Here is a 25,215-nt window from a genome sequence, read left to right on the forward strand (position 1 = left end):
AGAACACCAAAATTGGCAGATTTGCCACTGGCACCCTGTTCTCTTCACAGATGAGAGCAGGTTCACACTGAGCACGTGACAGACGTGACAGAGTCTGGAGACGCCATGGAGAACGTTTTGCTGCCTGCAACATCCTCCAGCATGACCGGTTTGGTGGTGGGTCAGTGATGTCTGGGGAGGCATATCCTTGGAGGGCCACACAGACCTCCACGTGCTAGCCAGAGGTACCCTGACTTCTGTTAGGTACCGGGATGAGATCCTCAGACCCATTGTCAGACCATATGCTGGTGCAGTGGGCCCTGGGTTCCTTCTGATGCATGACAATGCCTGGCCTCATGTGGCTGGAGTGTGTCAGCAGTTCCTGGATGACGAAGGCATTGATGCTTTTGCCTGCCGTTACCCAGACCAGACCTGAATCCAATCGAGCACCTTTGTGACATCGAGTATCGTAGCATCCACCGCCCGGAGCTGACTGATGCCCTGATCCAGGTCTGGGAGGAGATCCCCCAGGAGACCATCCGTCGTCTCATCAGGAGCATGCCCAGACATTGTAGGGAATGTATACAGGCACGTGGAGGCCATACACACTACTGAGCCACATTATGAGTTGTCCTGAGGAAATTCACAGAAGTTGGATCAGCCTGTGATCTGATTTTTCCACTTTGATTTTGGGTATGATATTGAATCCAGTCCTAAATGAGTTAATATTTTGGTTTCCATGAATTGTTCTAAACGAATTACACTATGTAATCAATAAAAAATTTCTTCTGGAATATTTCATTCATCAAGATCTGGGATGTGTGATTTAAGTGTTCCCTTCATTTTTTTTGAGCAGTGTATAATATGGTGTGATGTGCATGATTTAATAAGCAAAACTTTAAATGATTTATCTGGGGGAAAAAGGAACATTTGATTTCCAGTTTAAAGTTTTTAAATGTCAACCACATTTGTTTAAAACACAAATGAAACAAAAAAAAACAATGCAATTCCTTTATTTATTTATTACATTTATTTTCCATCATACAAAAGTTAGAATAAACATCAGAAAAAAAAACTAAACTGGGTTAGATAAGTTGCAATTGTTTTTGATGGAAGGCTTCATCAGTCACACCTCATCCTCATTCAAACCCACTGCAGAAAAAAAAAACATGATTACAATTACAACTTTTATCACCTTAAGGTTCATCAATGACACTTGAAAAGCAGAAATATATATAATTTTTTCAGACTGCATTTCATCGCTAAGCATCTTGAGAAGCTCTGTCTTTTAAGTCTTCATCAATGACTGTGACCAGTTCAACAGAAAGATTTGTTTTCTCTGTTTGATTTCAATACGTTTAGGAGGAATCAGCAGATATAAATTTTTAGTATTTCACACGAAGCAACTAAAATTTTATTATGAGGCAAGTCTGGAAAAAAATATCAAAATGTTTCTGATAATGTAAATTTTATTTTGATTTGTTATATGAAAGGATAAAACTGTTCAATGACTTTAAAATTCAAATTTAATTTTAAAAATCAACAGCAAACAGTTAATATTTGCTTCAACATCAGTATCAGGTTTGTCTCTGCTAACAGAGTGCCAAATCCTCCACCTGCTTCTCAGTTAAATTCCTCCAGAGTCTCCTTGTTACATGTTGCCCTTCTTTCATCAGATTCTGCACAGCTGGAAGGTTTTTACTGTGAAGAAGCTGCAGACTATGAGTGCTCTGAGAGCAAACTCTCAGCTGGACTTAAAGTTGTTCTACATCTGTACTTGAATATCACTGACACTTTGCAAAACGACCAACTATGTCATTTTATTTGACTGTTATCACGGGGAACCTTATGGGGACCATCCTGCGACCTTTGACCTTACCTGACCATGTGAGCGATGTCCCAGTTGGTTTCTGATGACAGAGGTCCAATAATCTCCACGCCCTCTTCTGTTACTATGGCGATCTCATGCTAAAACAAAAACATCAACACATAACTCATTAAACTTCACGGCAGTGTACGTGTGAAAAGGAGGAGACCGATAATATTAAATGATACAGTCAAACCAGTCAAGAAGTGAAATATAAACTATATAACATTAGCAGTTACCAACAGTACTGCTTTAAAACAGCTGACTCAAGTCTACAGGTTAAGTGAACTCACCCTGTTGTAGGAGCGAGCATCTCTGTAGTAGAGGACTTTGAGGCAGCGCTCTACCAGCTCCCGGGCCTCCTGCTTAGTGATTTCCACCTTGTTCTCCACCACCTCCCTCATCAGAGGCTAAAACAGAGGCCAAACACTATTTTGAGTGTTGTTTCTTTTTTGTTAATATTCTATATTTAAATGTAATAACAGTTAAATGATAAAATAAACTTTAACTGATCACCAGAGGGAACTGTTGCAGCAGCACACTGAACAGTTCAGGTAAACAGAGAAACTACAATAAATAAATATAAGAATAGAATAAAAAATAGAAAATTACACAGAGCATATGGAGATAAAATTAAAAGGTAACGTGACAGTGGTGTGTTGTAGTATGATGTAAAAGCCTACGTTAACAGTGTACACAAGACAGATGGTACGATTAAATACTGTTACTTGGTGTTTGAGTGTATTAATGTGGAGGTGTTATATAAATAGAAAATAGAATATGATGCAAAAAACTGTGCGAACATATGAACATGTAACAGCATAATATTAGTTTCAGATATGAGTATACAGTGAAAGGCAGTAATATAATATATAACAGTACAAGAACATACCTTTTAACAGAGTATCAAGTAAAAGAACAACGTACAAACAACACAACATGGAAATAACACAGTGAAGTGTAGTGTGATGAAATGAAAGCTAATTGACATACATTGACATTGTCATACAGATTACTGTTAATTTATCATGTTGATCTGTTCTGTACGATATCTATCGCACGTGTGTCCGTCCTGGAAGAGGGATCCCTCCTCAGTTGCTCTTCCTGAGGTTTCTAGGGCTGACCCAAAAAATTCGAAGCTTCGTTCAATGGCACGGGATTCGATTGTGAAATTTATTTTTTTTTTAAAAATAAAAAAAATTGAATATTCGGCCTTTTTTTCTCCCATTTTTTTGGGGGGACCTTGGACACAACACTAACCCCATTAGGCTGAGTAAAGAAGTCATCTGGTCTGATTGTTGCATGAATTGCCTAATAAAGTTTCACAGTAAATCAGAGAACAGGGATATTATTATTGCCACGGGTTATTTGAAATGGACAAAGGTATTCTTTACTGGTGAGTTAAGGGAGAATAGCTACCATGTAATTAAAAAAGAAAACATCNGTGTTAAATCAAAAGTTAAACACTACTTATCAGCAACCAGAAGTGCTTTTTCGTTTGTGAATATTTTTATCTTAATTCTAGGGTTGCAAGAAACTACCTTTTCACCATAATTCTTAAGTTATTAACTTTTTTGGACTTTTTTTTCGCCTACATGCTGCTTTTGCTATTTAATGATAACAACTGTGAAAAAAAGACCTACCCTGCTGTATAGGAACCAGTGAAGGGAAGCAGGGAAACTTTGCTGATATTCAACCAGCTGTGTGTAGGGAAGCAGGGAAACTTTGCTGATATTCAACCAGCTGTGTGTCATCGCACTGTACGCAGATGAAGCCAAACACTGTTCATCTGCACACACTGCGATGCCACACAGCTGGATCAATATCGACGAAGTTTCCCTTTATATTCAGTGTCTTCTGTCACGATCACCAGTGATGTGGTGATTCAATTTTACATTGTGATCTGTAGCCTATAGTTTGGCTTTGGCTTCTGTCTTTTTAACCTGTTTTTGCTGCTGAGTCAGTTTGACATCCTGGATATATCCTTCAAGCACATTTTGTAGGCCCCTCTGTCTGCTTCTCTCTGGAATCACTATTTCATTTTCCAAAAATATGATTATATTTCCTCGGGGGAGTGCAGTTAGCTCTGTCCATCACAAAGGGGCGGAGCTTAGCAAAAGGTCAATTACTGCTTGGATGCCTACAGATGGAATTATTAAGAGGGTTTAGTCAGATAAGCTGATCGCTTATTCATGTTAATTCAGTGAGTAAACCAACAAAATGTAAATTGCCTGTCTGTAACTCGACGAAAAATATTCAGTGAGGTAAGACGCTCCACTCTGTTACACCACTGTACAGCTCTTTTTCTCTGCTTCTATGGCAGCTCGACTCCTCTCCCCACCATGGATGTATAAAGGACACTGTGTTGCTGTCTCTCGTGTGTGCTGACAAATGGATGAGGAGAGACTAATTGCTGAGGTTGAGAAATATCCAGAGGTAATTGACCCACAATCCTGTCATTATAAAGACAATGACAAAAAAAAGATACTGCCTGGCAAGCCATGGCTCCTGAGATCACCCCTTTTTTATTTTTTTAAAGATATTTTTTGGGCATTTTGCCTTTAATGGACAGGACAGCCTGGTGTGAAAGGGGGAGAGAGGGAGAGAGAGAGAGAGAGAGAGAGAGAGAGAGGGGATGACATGCAGCAAAGGACCACAGGCTGGACTCCAACCCGGGCCGCTGTGGCAACAGCCTTGTACATGGGGTGCCTGCTCTATCCACTAAGCCACCGACGCCCCATGAGATCAGTAGCTTGTGAAAAATGAGATGTGTCAAATTTGTGTCTACAGGTGTTATTTTCATGTGTCATATTTTAATTTAATGTTTGTTAAATATAAATCTAAAGGCCCTGACACACCAAGCTGACGATCGGCCGTCATTCAATGTTGGGCCGTCGGTGAGCATCTGTTGCCCTAGTCTTTGCAGTGTCCTGTACTGTTGCCCCTCGTCAGCCACTGAGCATTTTTTGAAACGTTTCCTGATAGTTTGTGTTATTGTTCACTGGCGCAAGGTAAATATGCTCTGTTCTCTCAGCATTGGATTGTTTTGTTAAAGTGCTGACTGGCTAACTAGCATCAAGATGGTCTTCCTGTTTCCCTTTTTGAATGACGAATACAGCTGACTGCCGTCTGCTGGCATGGAGAGGTATTTCCTCTTATGCAGGCGCCGATCCTACATGCAGGTTGGCCGTCAGCTATAGTCTTTGAGGTCTGTTCATGTGCAACTTTTTGGCTGAGACACTGATACAGCAGTCAGCTCTCATCGCCACTAGTTCTTTGATGTCGGTTTGGTGTGTCTGTCAGACTGTGTATCAACAAACTTTCAGCTGCAGTGTTAACAGGGCTTTAGTTTACTGACTCACTCACCTGAGCCAAGTACGCTCCAAAGCCTGTAGCCACTGTGGGAGCCTCATAGGCCACGCCCAGCTTGTCCACATAACCTAGGAAACTAGAGGGAGGCAAGATGGCCAACTGGTTAACTGCAGCTCACAAGATGCTGTTTGTAATAACAATAATAATAATAATAATAATAATAATAATAATAAACTAAACTTTATTTATCTTTTTCATATTAAAGTCACAAAGTGCTTTATGGGGTTGAAACAGGAACAAAAATGTTTCAGGACAGCAGTGAAATAGTGCGACAATTACAACAACACAAATTCATTTACAGAGCACTGACCTCTCTCCGTTGTAGAAACCTCCAATCACCACGGTGTTCCACAGAGGATTCATCCTGCTGCGACGGTTGTACATCACTCTGGTCAGCCAGGAGTGGACCGCCTTCGGACTGTAGCTGTGACCGTCACCAAGCAACTCCTCGTCAATGCTGACAGACAAAAAACAAACAAGTTCATATCTGAGCACGGAGCAGCTCTACATGCAGGAGGTTACATTTCTGTCAGCTTACACCATCTGCTCGATGATCTGCTTCAGATGCTGGTAGTCAGCGTAGTCTCCTGAAGCTCCCAGGATGGTGCTGTTGTTAACCTGAAGAAGAGACACATCCAAAATTGTCAACCCCACTTTTTGGACCGCCTGCCTGAACAACAAGGAGCTAATGATTTCATTAATTCATATGTTATAATATATAAAAATATGAGTTTTAAGTACGGATGTCTCGATCTGATATCAAAGATCGGTATCAAGGCTGATGAAGGCTTTTTGCCATAGCCCACAGGAACGGCGCTCCATTATGTTTTTCTCTCCAAGTGAGGATTATAACATATGACGCTCACATAATCCGGTCCAAATTAATGTGTATTTTTAAGTGCTTGAAGATCCACTCATTACTTAAAGTATATGTCATATAAAAACATTGAAATTTAAGGTGTTTTGATGGATTCAAATCGTCACCTCATGCACTGAGTAACATTTCTAGTTAACATTCCACCTTAAAAGTTGCCAGCAGTCTGCCCAATTAATTTAATTATTTTTTCACAGACTACAGCTGCTGCAAGAGGCAGCAAAACATCCCTTCATTTTATAGTTACAGTTTACTAATATACAGTGGTGGACAGTAACAAAGTAAATTTACTTGAGTATCCGTACTTTACTTGAGTATTATTTTTGGGGGATACTTTTACTTTTTCTCCACTACATTTGAAGGACAAATATTGTACTTTTTTCTCCACTACATTTCTATTGATGCTCTCGTTAATCGCTACTTTTGCTCTTACGCCAGCTGATGAATTTTCTTTTCTGTCTTAGCCGTATTGCCGTACCTGTACTACGTCATGCTTAAAACGAAACTTAACTTTGGCGGTTCACATCCACATCATGCGATAGCGGTGTCAATGGCTTCAGCAGCGATGGAGGAAGAAACCAACGGAGAAACTTCCCCCAGCCCCGAGCATCCGTGGCCATATCTCAAGCCCATGTTCGAGGTTTTCGATACAAAGAATGATTCGTATCAGTTGAAGGGTTTGCTGTGTTTACCGCGAACAACTATATCACGGCCTACAAAAACTCGTCTTCCAACTTGAAAAAGTATGTTGCGGTATGTAACTTAGCTAAAAGCAAATTTTCACTTGAAATACGTAGAAAAATCTGCCAGTGGAGCAAGGTTTTTTTTCTTATTACAAGCAAAAAAAAATCTTGCTCCACCAGTAGATTTTTCTACCTGTTTCAAGTGAAAATTGGTTAAAAACAAGTTACTTTTTAAGGTGATGTGTCTTATTTTAAGTGTAATGAGATCTGTTTTGACTAGAAATGAGACATTTTGACTAGAAATAAGACAAATATTCTTGGTAACATTTTGAGTTTTTGCAGCGTATACCTCATGATGTGTTCAAATGTAACTACAAGAAACGGAAATTTGGGTTTTTGTGAGCAAAATAGAGTTGGGGGGGTGAAATTTGTTTTCTTGGCAATATGAAGGAATTTCATTTGTTGATGAATGCAGCTGAGTTTGTGTTCTGAGGCTTCTTGCCTTTATTTGTTTATTTTTGAGCTATAAACATTTCTGTAGCAGAATCGCGTCAGAACGACAATAAAGCAACTTTCCTTTCCTGTATTTCCTGAGATTTTTTTAAGTACTTCTACTTAAGTAATTTCTTAAGCAAATACTTTAGTACTTTTACTGAAGTAATATTTTGACTAAGCTACTTTTACTTGTATTGGAGTAATATTTGACAAGGAATATCTCTACTTTTACTCAAGTAGTGAAGTTGTGTACTCTGTCTACCTCTGCTAATATATGTTACTCAGCCCTGAGTAGAGTAACCATCCGCTATTGACCAATCAGACTGCAATGTTTCTAGCTCCACCTTTTAGTACCAGATCTGTGTGCTAGGCAGAGATGGGACCAAGTCACACATGTGCAAGTCTCAAGTAAGTCTCAAGTCTTAACCTTCAAGTCTCAAGTAAGTTCCAAGTCATTTTTTCTTGGGCAAGTCAAGTCACAGGTTATGTCAAGTCAAGTCAAGTCCTGTAATAGGTCAAGTCAAGTCACCTTATTATTGTAATTTTACCTGCAGAATCTGATCTTAATAAAGTGAAAAGACAAGATACAAGTAACTGTCAGTAAACATTGACTTCATTGCTGCAATGTTTACTTTGCAGGGACGACCCCCATGCGTATGCGCACACACGCACACACACACACACGCACACACACACACACTAACCAAGGCAGCGGCCAAAATCACCCATTTAGCTCATTTAACCCTGTGTTGCTCGTTCATGAAACGTACAGCCGGTCTTGTGATGAACCTGTCGGAATGTTCGCTCACGTTTTCTGGGGTTAATGTTAACAAATAAATTTAAAAAACAAGTTCCACCACCCGGTGCGCTCCTACCGGGTAAAAGACATTATTTTTTAAATTAATTTATTAATTTTATATTCTAACCGAAAACATGATGTGAATAACACTCAAGTCACTCAAGTCAAAGTGTCTCAAGTCAAGTCAAGTCCCGAGTCTTTAACTTCCAAGCTCAAGTCAAGTCAAGTCCCGAGTCTTTAACTTCCAAGTCCGAGTCAAGTCTCAAGTCTTTTTTTTTTTTTTTGTCAAGTCAAGTCACAAGTCATCAAAACAGCGACTCGAGTCGACTTGAGTCCAAGTCACAATGACTCGAGTCCCCATCTCTGGTGCTAGGTATCCCAACAGAGGAGGGACCAAAAATGGGGAAGGTAAGGAACGGTTCCATTGATACCAACTTTTCACAGTGGAAAAGAAAAAAAACAAAAACACCACCTAGTGAACTGAACTGAACCATACCGAACTGCTTGGTGGAAACAGGGCTTTATTCATGTATGTCATGGTGTTATATTCATTAGATTTCTCATATATTCACAGCTGTAAATCTGTCAAAGACCAAAGCATTATTCCCTGCAGTTGCAGCTAGACACATTTTAAGAACCGAACAATGGCTGACAAAAAAACTAAGGCAGTCAGAAACTATTACAGTTCTTTGAAAGAGACAAACGCCAATGCAGAAACATCAGCTGCTGCTCTGGACCACCAGAGAAGAACTGATTATTGTAATTACTTCTCTTAAATGGTCATCTTCCTTATCTACGATTATTCAATTAAAATGTGTATCTAGTCGATCTATGGCAGAGATTATCAAGGTGTTTCTGTAGCACAAATTAGTATTTTCTATTTATGTAACAAAAGACCTCATTGTTCAACGAATAATATTTTAATTGTTAAATCTAAGATGGTAGATTACTGTTCTAATCTAACAGATCTAAAACTCCTCTCTTGTGCTGATTTTTTCACGAGTGTAAAAAACAGGCTGCATTAGATTATTCCAAGGGACATAAATTAATGGGTCCCCTGATAGTGTATTCTTATAAGGAAGGGATCCTTGGTTGAAGAACAATTGATAACCTCTGATCTAGGGGAAATGCTAACATGTGTTTGCAGTTATGTTGTGTCAGCAGAGACCATCACCTTCATGAGACGTGAGATGTTCCTAAAGCGGGCCAGAGAGCCGTACGAGCCCAACATGTCTGCAGCAATGATGACGCCCCCGGTGAACTTCACTCCAAGCACTGACGTCCCGGTTACCATGGGGTTACTGCAGGGAGACAGGGAGGAGGTTCAGTCTCAGAAGGGCTTTCCTGATATCTCATCAATTTACAGCTTAAGACCAACACATTGGCAGACAAGCTCGCATTAACACTGTATCTGTTCATAGAAACCGTTTTCCTCTGGAGATTAAAGAAGTTTTATTAACCTGAACATGAGTTTACTGGTAAATTATATACAAAATAAGAAGATGTTGGAAAAAAAGGTGGATTTTTATCACCTGAAATATATTGCTGGCAGTGTGGCCTATCACACAAGGATATACAATTTACAGAAAATAAAACCCAAAAGGTAAATACAAATATGTAAGATGACAAGTAAGTGAATTTTTCATTGTGTAATCCAACATTTCTGATGACCCAGTGTTTCTAAAGTTAAAGCTGCAGCCATGTTTGCAGTTCCAAAATCTGATAAAACAATCTTTATATCATACACTGGATGCTTGGGTTAAACAGTGCTTTAGAAGTATAATGATTTGTTCTGTTATCAAATTTTGACAGTTTAACTAAATTATGTCACTAATCACATTCAAGTAAGATTGAAAGATTACCTGAATAATCAAACAATTGTTTGTATTAAAGTAATACCTTACATTAACGCACATCCTGGAATATTATATTTACAAATTGCACCTATTTGCTCTACTGTGAACTTTCACACATCCCCTGCTTGATATTTTGGCACATACTGCACAAAACTGTATCGCCTATTCTGTAACAGCAATATTGTGCATATTTATTATGTTATTGTACTTTTTACATGTATCTGTCAGTTTTATTATAATTTTCCTATTCTACATTTATGTTCTTGAGTGTTGTAGCATTATTTATATTCCTCTTAATATGATTTTGTATGTTTAATGTACGCACTAAAAAAAAGAAAAACGCAAATTCCTTGTAAGTGAAAAATGTTCTGAAAGCAATGAACGTCGTCCATTATATTTATGTCTATCTATCTATCTTTAAATGCACATTTACATTTTTCAAGGTTTTATCTATAAAGCCCAATATCACAAATCACAATTTGCCTAGGAGGGCTTTACAGCATAGAACATCCCTCTGTGCTTTGGATAAGGAAAAACCCCAGAAAAACCTTTAATGGGGGGAAAAAATGGTAGAAACCTCAGGAAGTAACTGAGGAGAGATCCCTCTTGCAGGACGGACAGACGTGCAATAGATGCCTTGTGTACAACTATGTTCAACTAAAGCAGGGCTGGCCAAAGTTTTTTTTGTTTTAATGGGGGCCCAATTAGATGATTAAATCGTGAAAAAACCCAGGAGTTATTTTCTAAAAATCCCGTACACATGAGACAAACGACTATTTCACCTTCTTAATTTTTCTTTGCTGGTTTAGTGATTGAATGCAATCTTTCAGTTTCACTCTTCAAAGAGAATTCATTTTGACGAAACAACAACAACCTTCATTAATAAACTCAATAAGATAGAGCAAACTTTTTAAAAAATAAAAGTAGTGAACAATAATGTTATACAACAAATTAGAAATAGTATCTTAAACTGCAGAGGAAAAATGATGTTCAGATGCTTTACAGGTCTAGAAACTCAAATAAATCTACAAAAGAATTTATCTGTTGAACTCAAATCGCACGTAGATGTATGTATGAACTGGAACATCTGCTGATTACCACAATTCTTGTAAGGCAAGATATAATATACATTTAAACGACACAGATGCATTAAATATATGAATTTGCAAAAGATCTGCCAAGAGGTATAAGATTATACAAATTATTGTTTGAATGTACTTACCTTTAATTTAAATTCTCTATATTTATTACATTGTTTATTTCAATTATTTATTTATTATTATTCATTTATTATTTGCCCATATCCAATATGACAATATCTTACAACTCATTTGACAGACAACCAAAATCGATCATCACGTGTCTTCTGTAGTGGAATTAACATCATATTATGCATGCATAATCTTATCGTGGTGGCCCACCAGCAGATGGAGACATGAAATACAGTGCTTTTCAATGTATGTAGTATTTATCAATTGGGCAAAATGAGAAAAAGCATGTTGGCTGATTCATTTTAGAGCAGATATTGGTCAATAACACTGACATACTGATATTATAGTGCAACCCTAATTATTTACTATTTATGTAATATAATCATTGTCTTATCTCTCACTTTTTTGTTTTAGATATTTTATGTTTTAACTAACATATCTATATCCACCTTTTTCCTGTAGAAAATGATTTTGAGCACAACTTCCTGTGAGATAGCGGAAGTAGCAGTAAGCTATTTAGTCCCATAGACTGTCTGAGGTTAGTCCCAGTGGCTACTCTTGGTGGCTAACTGCCAACACTGGCTCTTTTCTAAAGTAATTTGCCTTCAGTTAAGCAAATACCGATTTATTTTTTAATAAATAATTAACTAATGTTAACTTGGCATTTTCTAAAATGTCTTTGCAGAGCTCTGGTCATGCACTGTCCATGTCTGTAGCGACTAACGACCAGTCTAAGCTAAATTGCCTTTTTCGCAAAAGGTACAACTGATATGAGAAATAAAATCACAAGAGTTTCATCAGTAGTGAAAAAGTATTAAATCAGAATTTGCAGAAGAGAATGACACCTAGACTGACAGGTCCGTCACTCAACGTCAGTACATGATATCCCCGTCTTTCCCCATCTAACTTCATTCTCAACCTACATTAGAAAATTGCTCAGCAACATACCTTGAAATATGTATTTAGTCATTAGGGCTGTGAATGTGTTACTGATTTACCGTACTTCCATTATATCATATAAAAAGATTAATGCCAAAAGTCTTTTACAACTACTTTATATTACTATTACTGAAGTCTGCTGCTAAATTCAGCATCATGGTACGCCCAAAACACAGTTTTTAGTAAATCAGAAGATAAAAACGTGTAAACTGCGTCGTTAAAGCAGACGAGGGGAGGATTAGCTGGGAAACATCACATTTATTCACTTTACATGGAGCTACAGTTAATACTAAATTATATTGAATGTTAGCTGAATGTGTTAGCATCTCTTAATAAGCAATCAGAAAAAATAAATAATCTTCAGAGGGAGCAGATGTTTACCTTAAGCTAGCTCGGGCCATGTCAAAGTTAACAATATTTTAATGGAGCGAGCGAACTAATTGCTGTCGTGCTCAGTTAAAAAGGAAGAAAAACGATGCTTTGAGATGGCTCTCGGAGGTGGCAGAGGTATGATCACATAATCCCGTTAGAGCTGTAACAGGTGTTGTGTTCCACGTATCTATCTATCTACATATATAGATACTTATATACATATATAGATACAGATATAAATGTGTCCATCCTGTTATTAGCTGCGTTTCCCAGTTAAGAGTGATCTTAAGACTTAAGAGCACAGTTAAGAACGTCCTAGCTAAGAAGGGTTGCTAAGATACCAAGTTTCCCAGATGTGTTCTTAATTCCCTTCTTAGGGTCGCTCTTAAGATCGCTCTTTACAGGAGTTGTCCACTACTACAGTGCTGAAACTAAATCAGTCGATGTCAGGCAAATCGATAACCCACCACTTAATCAGCGCATAAGTAACACAGCGCTGCTACCTAATGCACTAATTCCCTGCTGCTCGTGTGTATGTGTGTTCTAATAATTCTAATGAAAAACTAAGACGATAAATATTTGACCTATTTTCATGATGAAAACAAGACTACTAAATAAGAAGTAGTCTTGGTAAGAGAATCATGAGGAAATGTATTATATTTAAACAAAAAACACAGACGCCTTGCTGAGGCCGGTGCCGTCTCCCACCACCTCCAGGAAGCTCCCCACTGCGTAAAAACGCAGCGCAGCCAGGCACTGCACCTCCGAGGGCCAAACTGCACCGGGTTGTCCTCCAGATGTGTGGAGACACTAGTTGATGAAGCTTTGTATCTCAGCATGGGGCAGCCGGTACTTCATTTGGACAGCCTGGTCTGACAGCACGTCGAGTGGGCTGAAGTGCTGACGCACAAATACATTTACATATACGGTTTGGCTTCGCACACGACGACGCTGTTGGTTAGCAGCAAGAATATACTGTAAAGCAGCCATGGTATCTCACACATGTGTGATGTGGCAACGCCTTTATGTAGAGTAGCGGGTGGAGCGTCCCTTGATGAGGTTCCAGCTGAGCTCAATTACACCTGTCAGTTGCCTGATATCTGAATGTCGCAGGTTTGGAGGGTGGATGTGTTTCTGTTGTGCCCTGACACATTTTTTGGATGCGGTAAACTATCTCATATGTGCATGCAGATGTGGGATATGTGCGGACAAATTATGATAAATGATAGTCGTGATGATTAATTTTATTTGTGTGCCTGATGTGCACAGCACATAGCCTACAGGAACACACTTGTTATTCCTCATACTTATTTTTCTTATTATTATTTTTCTTTCACCAGATTTCGGTGCGTAACTTATGCCACAGCTTTGAGCACACATAGGGTCGTAATAGAACATATAGATTCAAGATTCAAAGTGTTTATTGTCATATGCACAGTAAGGACACGCGTTTCCCTGCAGAATGAAATTCGTTCTTTTCTGTCACCAATTAATGCTAAACAATATAAATCTGAAGTATAAAATAGATCTAGATACTTTAAAGAAGTATAAATATATACGGTGCGCACTGTTTTAACATCTCCTTGCAAAGTGTAATATCAATTTGCCTGCTGCGGCTGGATCTGTGAGCGTTTGGTCTAAGAAGACTGTTAAGAGTGGGTCAGCTCGATCTTACAACTCCTTCTTAGTGAAAGATCTTCTTAAGCTAAGAGCGATCTGGGAAACGTGTTTTTCTTTCACGGGAGGCTTAAGAGCGTTCTTAAGAAGCTCTTAGCGCTAAGAGCAATCTGGGAAACGCGGCCATTATAATTTTAGTAAACCTGAGTTTCCTCCAATGTATTAGCCGTCAGTGGCTAGCTAACACAGCTAACAGTTAGTCAGCAAAACAAAGACAATAAGAACAAAATACGATATTTCCAGTTTTAAAATGATCAATATTGGTTCTTCCCTACTGTTTTAGTTTATCAAATATGTTCTTAAGTATCTTTATTTAATTGTAAAAGTGTTAAAACGGTGTAAACCATCAGTTAGCTTAGCACCAGTTAGCTATGGTTTCTCCATGATGATACAGCACAGCGGCGGAGCACAAACCGAAACCGACAGGGGAGTTCAGGCTGAAATGAATGGCACGCAGTCTCGGTTCTGTCGGAGTAGATCACTCACAGTGTGTGTCTGACCGGCCCGCATGATGTGCCCGGTCCGCTGCTGCTGTCGCCCCCGGGAAAAGAGTAAAACTGTCCGGGCTTCGGTCCGTTCTCCCAGAAATTTAGCTTCAAACCGCTTGACTCCATGTTGGAAATACTTGCAGGAAGTCTTCGTCGTCTTCTTCTTCTTTTTGTCTTTTAACGGCGGTTGGCAACCAGCGTATTAGGTGCATTACCGCCACCTTCTGCTCCGGAGTGTGAATCAGAGATTAGATTCTATTTTGTAAACCTGTCCGTCTAATGAAATCAAAAAACACTCTTGTACTCAGCCCACTTGGCAGACTCATCAATGTTTTAACATTAAATTCATGTATTCCCATTTTCCTCAACTCCTCCTTCATATGCTGTCTTTCTTGGTTGTAAGTGTTGCATTCTGTGATTGCATGTGTTATTGATTCCTCTGACTGACAGTGTACACATAAACCAGTTGGGTGTTTTCCTATTTTGTGTAGTGTACTGTTTAAATTGGAATGACCTAATTTGATCCTATTGCATATTACCTCCTCCTTCCTTGTCCTTCCTATATTCCTGTCTGTTGATTTTATATTACTGATAAAGCTATATAAGAACCTTGCCCTTGTTTCATTGTCCCACCTCCCCTGCCATTCCTCCACTGACTTATTCCAGATTATTGTTTTGATGTCTGATCTACTTAACGAAATGTGTGAATTTATGGTGTCTTTTTGTAGTGCTTGTTTAGCCAGTTTATCCACCTCCTCATTCCCTTTTATACCTGCATGTGCCGGTACCCACATAAATTCAATACGCATACCTTGCTGTATGACTCTGGCGTGTACTTGTAAAATCTGGAACAGGATATCTTGACGGCTGGATATGAAGGATGTCAGGCTGCTCAGCACTGAAACAGAATCAGAGCATATTAGGGTATTTCCTGGTTTGTTTTCTTCTATCCACTTAAGTGCCAAAAACACTGCCTACAACTCTACAGTGTAAACTCCCAAATAATCTGAGGAACGCTTTACCACATGAACCTTTCTGCATGGAACAGTGAAAGCAGCCCCTGTTGTTTGCTGCTCTGGATCTTTAGACCCATCTGTATATATCTGATTGTACTGAGGGTAATGCTGGTTTACATGAGCTGAGAAAGCTGACACCAAGTCTATCTTCCCTTTCTCTGTCTTCCTGAGGTCCAGGAGGTACAAGTCTACTTGTGGTGTATTAAGCTTCCATGGTTCCACTTCTGGGGTTACCACTGTTGGGCTCACGTAAAGATTTTCCATCCCCATGTCCTCTGCATACTGATTGCCCACCCACCCGAAGCTAGCCATTTGTCCTCTTCCTCGTTCCCAACACTCCTGCATTACCACTTTTGTGGGGTGTTGCTCTTGGTGCCCCTTGAGGCTAGCCCAGTAGTTGGTCATTAACTGCTTTCTCCTAATGTCCAATGGCATCTCTTTCCCCGGAACTTGCAGGGCCGGGATGGGGGTTGTTCTTACTGCTCCACAACACTGCCTCAGAGCTTGAGCCTGAATTTTATTCAGTCTCTCTAGCAGACTTTTTGAGGCTGAACCATAAACCACACTCCCATAATCAAACACTGACCGGATCATTGTCACATAGATCTCTTTTAATGATGAGAAGCTAGCGTCCCATCCCACCCCATTTAAACACCTCATGATATTTAAAACCTTCTGACATTTCTCAACTATTTTATTTATGTGATCTACCCATGTTAACTTGGAATCAAAAAGAATTCCCAAGAATCTGAAAGTTTTCACCCTCTCCAATATTTTTCCATACATCTGCAGGCTAACATCAGGAAGAGCCCTCTTTCTTGTGAAGACAACTGTATTTGTTTTCTCTACTGAAAATTTAAATCCCCAATCATATGCCCACTGCTCGACTTTATCAATGGCTTCTTGCACCTTTCCATTAATATGCATGATATTCCTACCCCTTTTCCACAATGCCCCATCATCAGCAAAAAGAGATCTGCCTATGTCTGGTTGAATCTGAGAGAAGACATCATTAATCATAATTGAAAAAAGTAATGGGCTTATTACACTCCCTTGCGGGGTACCATTTTCCACCACACATTGATTCTATATTTCATTTCCTATCCTTACCTGGATAGTTCTATATGTCATAAAATCCTTTATCCAATTGAATATTCTCCCTCCTAACCCCATTAACTTTAACTTTATCAGAAGTCCGTCTTTCCACATCATATCATAAGCTTTTTCAACATCAAAAAATACTGCTATAACTGACTCTTTATTGATCTGTGCTTTTCTAATCTCATGTTCTAAGCAAATGATAGGATCCAAGGTTCCCCTTCCCTTTCTAAATCCACTTTGATAATGCGACAGTATTCCTTTCTTTTCTGTAAAATATGTCAACCTTTCAGTGACCATTCTTTCCATGATCTTACATACATTTGATGTGAGGGCTATTGGCCTATAATTAGAGGGCTTCGAAGGATCCTTCCCAGGTTTCCTTATAGGCATTATTACAGCCTCTTTCCAAGCTTTTGGTAGCCTTCCTTCTTCCCACACTTTATTATAGAGAACCAAAAGTTTACTCAATGTCCTGTCACTAAGATGTCTCAACATTATATAACATACTAGGTATTTTCCTGGAGATACATTGCCTGATTTACAAATAGCTCTTTTCATTTCATCTAGAGTGAATGGAGAGTTAATTGACTCATCCTCCATAGTCATACTCCTTTCTAATGCATCTAGGTGTTGTCTTTTTGTTATTTCTCTTCTTCTTCTTCCCTCTTCTGTCAAATTTCCTGAGCCATGTACTCAGACAAATGCTTTGACCATCATCTCTGATTTATCCCTGTCAGTAACTGCTAGTTGTCCTTCAGATTCTAAAACTGGATACTCCCACTCCTTTCTATTACCCCCCCATTCTCTTGATCATGTTCCATACATTTCCTACCGGAGTTGTTCTTCCAATCTTATTGCAAAAACTTTGCCAATTTTCTCTCTTTGCATGTCTTATCGTTCTCCTTACTACAGCCTGGGCTTCCTGATACGCAACTAAATGATTATAATTATGACTCTTCTTCAAAAGTCTAAAGGCTTTGTTCCTTTCTTTTATAGCCCTACTGCACTTTTCTGTCCACCATGGGACAGCTTTCCTTAGCATCCTCCCTCTACTCTTCGGGATTGACTCTGAGGCTGCCTCAATTATTTTAGAGCAAAAACTCTCATTTAACTCATCAATATCCTGATTTTCATCAACTACTGCCACTCTTTCTTCACCAATTACCTCATACTTTTCCCAGTCTGCCTTTTCAAATACCCACCTTCCCCCTCCTTGTGTTGATAATCTTTCCACCTCAATATCTACAGCTGTCATAATTGGATAGTGGTCACTTCCAACACATGACTCATCCCATATTTCCCAACTACATTTCCTAGCCAAAGTATTAGACACCAACGTCAGGTCCAGAGCAGAGTCCTGTCCTGTACGTACATCTACCCTAGTACCTCTCCCATCATTCAGACACACCAACTCTTTTTCCTCTAAAAGAGCCTCTATTGCTTGGCCATTAACATCTAGGTGTCTGCCCCCCCAGAGTGGATTGTGTGTGTTAAAATCCCCACACCAAATTACCCTATGCCTATCCTGACCCTGAACTCCTAACAACATGTCTAGTTCAATCCTTTTACATGGGTTATAATAGTTTATTATCACAACCTCCTTTCCCTTACACCACACCTCCACCACAACATATTCGTGACCTTCTCCCTTTCCCAACACTCTGTATGGTATATTTAGTTTGATAAATGTCACACACCCACCACCATTCCCTACTTCCCTATCTTGACGTATGATAACATACCCTTGTAATACAAAATCTAAGTGCTGCTTCAACCAAGTCTCTTGAACACATATTACATCTGGCTTTATCACTAAACCTTCAACAAAACTCTTAAACTCCTGCCCATTTGCAATAAGAGATCTTGCATTCCACTGGAGTATCAATACCATAAAAGGTATTAACCACATCCTTCCTGACTGGATCTTGCCTGGAGCTCATCTCTAACCTCTTCCCAAGCCATTCCTACCAGTCCAAGGTGGTGTACTGCTGCTTTTACTATCAACTGAATCTTTTGCGTTTTAGACTCCACTCCCGCTGTGCTATTAATTACACCTGCGATAAATGTTACCAGCTTTTTCTTCTCAACCACTAAACTCTCCTTTAAAATCTCATTGGCTTCCCCCATTGGACCCCATGGATGCACCCTCTGACCCAAATCCTGTCTCTTTACTTGCTTTGCAGCTTCAGCATAAGACAATTTACTTTCCACTCTGACTTTCTGTATCTCCACTTCCTTTTTCAGTACTTCACATCCCCTGTAGGCGGCGCTGTGGGCCTGTCCACAGTTGCAGCACTTTGGCTGCACTCCCTCACCACACTTGCCATACTCATGATTCCCACCACAGCGTGCACATCTGCACTGCTCCCTGCACCTGGAAGCTACATGCCCAAACTTTTGGCAGTTGAAACACCTCACTGGTCTCGGAACATATTCTCTCACAATGTAACTCATCAGCCCCAACATCACTCGCTTTGGAATAACTTCCCCTTGAAACTCAGTCATTACAGTTTCAGTATCTTTCTTGGTCCCATTCACATTAGACCTCATCCTCTGAACATTTAATATCATGCCCCCTTTCAAGTTATCTTTAATTTCCTCCACGCCTATGTTAAGGGGTACTCCAGAAATGACACCTCTACGTCCCCTGGCCCTACCTGTCCCTCCTACTCTGCTCGTGCTCACCACTTTAATCCCCCCAATCTTTTTAAGTTTGAGAGCCTTATTTGCCTGCTCCTCCTTGTTGCATCCAATTAAAAGTTTACCATCAAGAAGTACCTTAGCAAAATCAATATTTCCAATATCGCTATTTAGCATTTTGGTTAACTTAAGCGGATTAATCCTGCTCATTCCCAACTGGTCACCGAATCTTATAATGCATTTTATATTTTCCTGATTCTGCCTACCAGATCCTTCCGAATTACTCCTTTCTCTTTTCCCCCCGATTGCTCCTTACTTCTTTCCATCTTTGCCCTGAGGATCCTCCGCGTTCTCCTTCACTTCCTACCTCCATACTCCTGTCACTGTCTCCCCAATCAAACTCTTTCTCTGATTCATTCACGGAGCAGTTGTGCCTCACCACTGTTCCTTTTCTTCCAGCCGAGGACGCAGCCATCTCTCCGAAAACCTCTGAAACAGAGGCTTAAACAGCAATCTCGGGTTTGTTTGAAATTTGAATTTCCCACACAGCAACTACTTCCCACTTGCAGGAAGTGACGAAGTGACAGTGTCTTCTTGTTGAGGGAGCTGGTCTGACGTCAAGGAGCGGTGTGGTACCACAGCCTGCTGTTGGGAGGAACATGAACCCTTGAATAAATGTAGTATTCATCTAAACGGCTCTTGGGAGACCAAAGACTGATTTTAAAATTAGCTATTATTAGGGTCCGGGCAGCTAAGCTGCCAGGACACTATTGTAATCCTAGGTATTCTCCTTCTTTCTTCTTTCTTCTTCCAAGGAAATCGTACTTCCCATGGGTGAAAACTCACCAAACTTTGCACAAAGGTCCAGTCTCATGCCAGATATCATCAGCTGTAAACTCAAGCCAATAGTCCTGATGGTGGCGCTACAGCAAGCGTCTAAAGTTCAAAACTTTGAAAACCGAACGTGCTACAACTTCACAACTTTCATCAAACTGTAGCCCCAATACTGAAGAAACTTTTGTACATTTAAACCTATTAAAAATTATGAAGTTCATCACTCTGGGTTGTTTTTTTCAAAAACTGTAAAACTTCTTAAACCTATCTCCTCCCACAACTTTTGCTCAATTGACACCAAACTTGCTACAAAGCATCTTCAGACTGTCCTACAAAAGCTACGTTTCTCAGATTTTTGATTTATCAAAAATTGAGCCTACAGTGCATCAAAATTTTTGACTGTAAACGGTACTGTAAACATATACATGCAAATTCTTGCTAAATAAATCTTCAATGTTCATGAAAAAATGACACAATTCTAGAGTCATGGTAGATGATGTGTGGCAAATTTCAGAATGTTATCTCAAAAACTGAATTTTTGACAGCATTTTGAATTTTGCTCTAATGTGAACAATTGCAGTCAATGTAAAAATGGCAATTTTAAACATAAGTTTTTCACTTATGGAGCAAATCAATCATTGTTACAAACAAATTACCAACATCTCCATGCTGTCTAGATGCAATATGTGTATTTTCAGATTTTTGTGTTAATAACTGAATTTTTTTACAGTGGTTTGAAATCTGCTTTTCCATGCATGGACGGCTGCTAAACCTGCACGTCTGGCTTAGTCAATGTGAAGTAGTGAAGCTACACATGAATTGTCACTGACTAATTAGCTCAGTGAGATAGAAATTGATTCTTAGTCTCAGAGGTTGTGAGTTCAAGCTTCAGCTGATGCAAAAGGCAGATTGTGTTCTTAAATGTCTTCCAATTCTTCTGCTTGTTGCTCAGAATTGCCTAAAAATGCCCGGACCCGACCTATCGCTGGTCGTAATGTAATTGTGACTAGTATGAATTTTAATTGAAGATATCTATAACGTCATTCTGACTAGTCAAAACTACAGTTACAGATATCTGTAATTAGATTTTGACTAGTCAAAACTCTAATTTAAGATATTTGTAATTCAGTTTTGACTAGTAAGATTCAAACTACCTTTGCCATTCATGTGTATGGGGTTTCTCATTATAGATATCTCCAATGTAGTTGCGGATATCTGCAATTCTTATTGCGGATATCTGCAACTGAATTGGAGATATCTCTAATTCCAGTTTGAGATATCTACAATTTAATTTTGACTAGTCATAATTCAAGTTCAAGATATCTTTAATTATCATCAACTGAGATATCTACATGGTCCTTTCTAGATATCTTGAATTAAGTTTCAGAGAGTCAGAATGAAGTTGTAGATATCTTGCCCCCAGGGAATCGCCTTGTTGTTTACAAATACTTCCAGGTAGAAAACCAGCAGAGTTTAGCTAGCTATATATATATATATATATATATATATATATATATATATATCACATTTGCGTTTCACATATATCACATTTTTCATGTCACTATATCACCGTTTAGACTAATCTGATGTTTGTGAAGTCTATAAACACAGTGATTGAACAAACATTACTATTTCTGTGTGCACGTTTTGTAATTAATAACATGGTTATCATAGATTAGCTGGGCTAACCGTTAGCTGTTAGCCCCATTAGCGGTGTCTGTAGCAACTCAGTAACTCAATAAACGGTCCGTGAAAAAAATATTTTTTACAGCGGATATCTTAGTTACAACATGATTGAGCTAGCAAAGCAGTTTTGTGTTGCTATGTGTGGTATTTATTCAGTTTTGGGAAATCACGAGGTCTAGAAAGCATCAGTGGCTGCAGCTGACAGGGACAGCTAACAGCAGCAGCAAAGCTAACATCAGGACGTCATCTGTTAAAATCCTCCTGTTGTCGAATACGACATGAAATTACTCCAATTAGCTCAATCATGTTGTAACTAAGACATCCGCTGGAAAAAAAAAAAAAATTCACGTTGACGAGACAGCGTTATGGGTGGAGCGGTTGCCTGTAGGTGATGTTTGTGTAGGTACATATTTCCTGGGGACACCTGCACATCTCAGCCCCGCCCCCTCCATTGTGATTGGCTAAAGCGCAGCATCATTCAAACTCAAAGCCCCGACCCGTCTGAAACACCAACCCCGCTCCCAGTATTCATCTTCATCTTCATTCCAGACATCAACCCCCGTCTTAGGGCATCACATCCCATCCTAAACATCAGCAACATCTCCGCGACTGAAACTACTCAGGGAGACGATGCACAGACACACCGGGGATCCCCACTACCCTAACTGGGAACGTGACCCTCCCCCTCCTGGGGATTTTGCTCCCATCGTGCCGGTGTCCTGCAGCGGTGCTCCTTGCCAGGACACCCATAAGCTCCCTCCCCATCTGCTTTTTCCTCCAACCACGGCCATCTTTGGAGATTCTGTAATAGGAAATATCAGGTTTTTTAATGCAGTAACTGTAGTGTAAAAGTCAAAACCCTCACCCTCATCAGGTGTTAAGACCACACATGTTAGTGTGTAGACTTCTACAAAAAACTAATGCTGCATTTATACATAATATGCAATGTAACTGTGTGAACTCTTAGTGACATCTCAGTTGTGAACTCTTATTGACTCATATGACTTATCACGCGCTGTGTAATGATATAATGCATCAACCTACACTCACATGATGTTGTGAACTTACAGTGACACTCATACAAGTTACCACGTGCTGTGTGAAAGAAGAGAGAACACTCACTTGATTGTACTGCCTAATGCATTTAAGAATTATATTACACTCACTTGATTGTATGACCTAATGCACTTAAGAGTTATATTATACAAGAAAGATCACACACACACTCAAATGATTGTATTACGGAAGCACGAGGGACTGTAGCATGAGAGTCCCCAGAGATCACATGTTTTTAAAAAATAGAGTGAGAGCGAGTCCGGAAATACTGGTGGCAGATTCCAGTTTGAGCCAGAACATAGGCAAAGTCTGCCACCAGTAGAAACGGATCGAAATGGGAAGGACTACAGAAATGGGTGGAGATCTCTTCGACCTCCACCAGCATATAAGCCAGAGAACCGAAAGCAGAAGTCAGTCGTCCTCCGGAGGTTGACTCATGAGTTTGTCTGTGTTGTTGCCTGTAAACACAATAAACTCGATTGCATCAGATTCTGCCTCTCTCCAGTGCCTTTTTAAGTACCTGCCAGCCGAACCTAAGATACTGAATTGACAACAGAAGACTTTTTAGAAGAAACAAGGAGGACAGGATCGGGAGCCGCCAGGCCCATTTCCAGGCACCGATTTGTGTCACTTCAAGTGGCGATTTGCCAGCCAGGAGGCAAGGAAGGTCGAAGCCAGAGATCGGGAGCACTGGGCTGTACGTCAGACACACAGGTGGCGCCACCAAATAAGGTAAGCAGAGCCTTTTTCTGTTTAAAACCGGGTGTGTCTGGGGTGCAGTGCTGGGAGCCGCCCAGGTCAAAGGTATTTGACAAATTCCTCTCCTAAAGAACCTAGTTATACAAAGTTTTGATTAATTGGAAAGTAATTAGAAAAATTACTGAAAAAGCAACTAACATCACTGGAGACGGGTAACTCTGCTGCAATAAGGTGTGATCGTGGAGCGGAAAGAGTGAATGTGTGTGTGTGTGGTGATAACAAGGTAGTAAGAGTATTTAAAGTATTTAAAGAGACAAAAGTGCACAATAAAAGAGTCAGAGATACTCAAAAGCATATACGTGGTTACCGCTACCGAAACTCGCCAGCACTCCCTTTAGCCTGTAGGGGCGGGGGTGTTGTAGCCAGCCGGTAGGTCTGCGCAGGCGGAATGCTGAGCAAATCCGCGGATACCGCTGATGGCTTGCCTAGTACACCTTTAAGCCTATAAAGAGGAGGGTGTGTCTAGGGGAGACATCAGGACTGCATAGGCGGTTTGCTGTAAGAATAAAAGGCCTAAAAAGCTTCTGTGGATACCGCTGTTTTGAGGAAAGTGACCTCCCAGCCAAGAAGGAGGGGAAGTCACCGTAGACAGAACGGGACTGAACGGGCAGAAAGCTAAAAGTGAAGCTAAGGAGCTCCTGTGGATACCGCTGTTTAGGGGGAAGACCTTTTAGCCAAGAGAGCAACAGAGTCACCCTAGCAAACAGGTCTGAACGGGCAGGAAGCTAAAAGAAAAAGGAAAAAAGAAAAGATAAAAAAAGGAGGGGGTTAACTGATCGATCTAAGTGTAAATATTGTAATATATCTAAAAGTAATCTGTAAAAACAGTCTAAACATAATTCTTGAAATCGTTGTGCATGTTGTCTGTATAGTGCTGTAAATATAGCAATTTATGGGGGAAATTGTAAAATTATAAATGTAAGAACGTGTTGAATAAGAGGATGCATGAAGAAGATTGGCAAACTATTTAGCAATAGACTGAATAGAATTAGAAAGATGGGGGCAGGTAGGCAACAGAAATCTAATTAAGTTGTCAAGTAAGTCAAATAAACAGGTTGCAGTGTTGCAACATTGGGTTAAAAGAAAATTAATAGGGCAAGTACATAGAATCATCACTAACAGTTAAAAAGTAAGGGCAAACACAATCCATACAAGCACCTAAAAATAGATGGAAGACGGGGAAATCATTGAGGACGAAATTTGGGGAGAAGAACACTGTTTAACAGAGGACCCTGTAGAATATAGCGGGGTGCGCACACACTTTTGGTTAGAACGGACCTGTAGAATATAGCGGGGTGCGCACACACTTTTGGTTAGAACGGAGCTACATTGATAGCAAAGGGGCTGAGCATTGGCAAGACGAGCAAGAGATCACACAAAAACTCTGGCAGATCACTAAATTTGTTAATTTGAAGAGAGTAAAGGAGGAGTATCCAGAGGCCCCGTGGGAAGCGATTTTGCGAAGACTGTGGGTTCCGTATTCACTAAACCCACTGCTACAGAGTCTGTGT

The 25,215-nt window shown here is 39.8% G+C and overlaps 1 protein-coding gene across 1 annotated transcript; it reads right to left on the reverse strand.

Annotated features, from left to right (window-relative positions):
• Nucleotides 1-976: 976 nt before the first annotated feature.
• On the reverse strand, nucleotides 977-14,779 carry psmb4 (proteasome 20S subunit beta 4). The gene is made up of 8 exons (XM_050034027.1): nucleotides 14,611-14,779; nucleotides 9,244-9,370; nucleotides 5,757-5,836; nucleotides 5,529-5,675; nucleotides 5,213-5,294; nucleotides 2,140-2,256; nucleotides 1,859-1,947; nucleotides 977-1,131 (listed from the first exon to the last, which is right to left on the reverse strand). Exons 1-8 carry the CDS (start codon nucleotides 14,736-14,738, stop codon nucleotides 1,119-1,121), a joined length of 783 nt encoding a protein of 260 aa, XP_049889984.1. The 5' UTR covers nucleotides 14,739-14,779; the 3' UTR covers nucleotides 977-1,118.
• Between the last annotated feature and the right edge of the window lie 10,436 nt (nucleotides 14,780-25,215).

Source organism: Epinephelus moara, chromosome 22, assembly GCF_006386435.1.
Source record: "Epinephelus moara isolate mb chromosome 22, YSFRI_EMoa_1.0, whole genome shotgun sequence".
In the NCBI taxonomy this organism is placed as follows: domain Eukaryota; kingdom Metazoa; phylum Chordata; class Actinopteri; order Perciformes; family Serranidae; genus Epinephelus; species Epinephelus moara.

Bases quoted from the DNA above. Each gene is read 5' to 3' on its own strand.
- psmb4 (XM_050034027.1), bottom strand. From the start codon at position 14,738: ATGGAGTCAAGCGGTTTGAAGCTAAATTTCTGGGAGAACGGACCGAAG. The intron at 5,837-9,243 runs GTGATGGTCTCT...TCTCTTCTTCAG, and splicing joins ACATCTCACGTCTCATGAAG to GTTAACAACAGCACCATCCT. The intron at 5,676-5,756 runs GTAAGCTGACAG...TTTGTCTGTCAG, and splicing joins CAGATCATCGAGCAGATGGT to CATTGACGAGGAGTTGCTTG.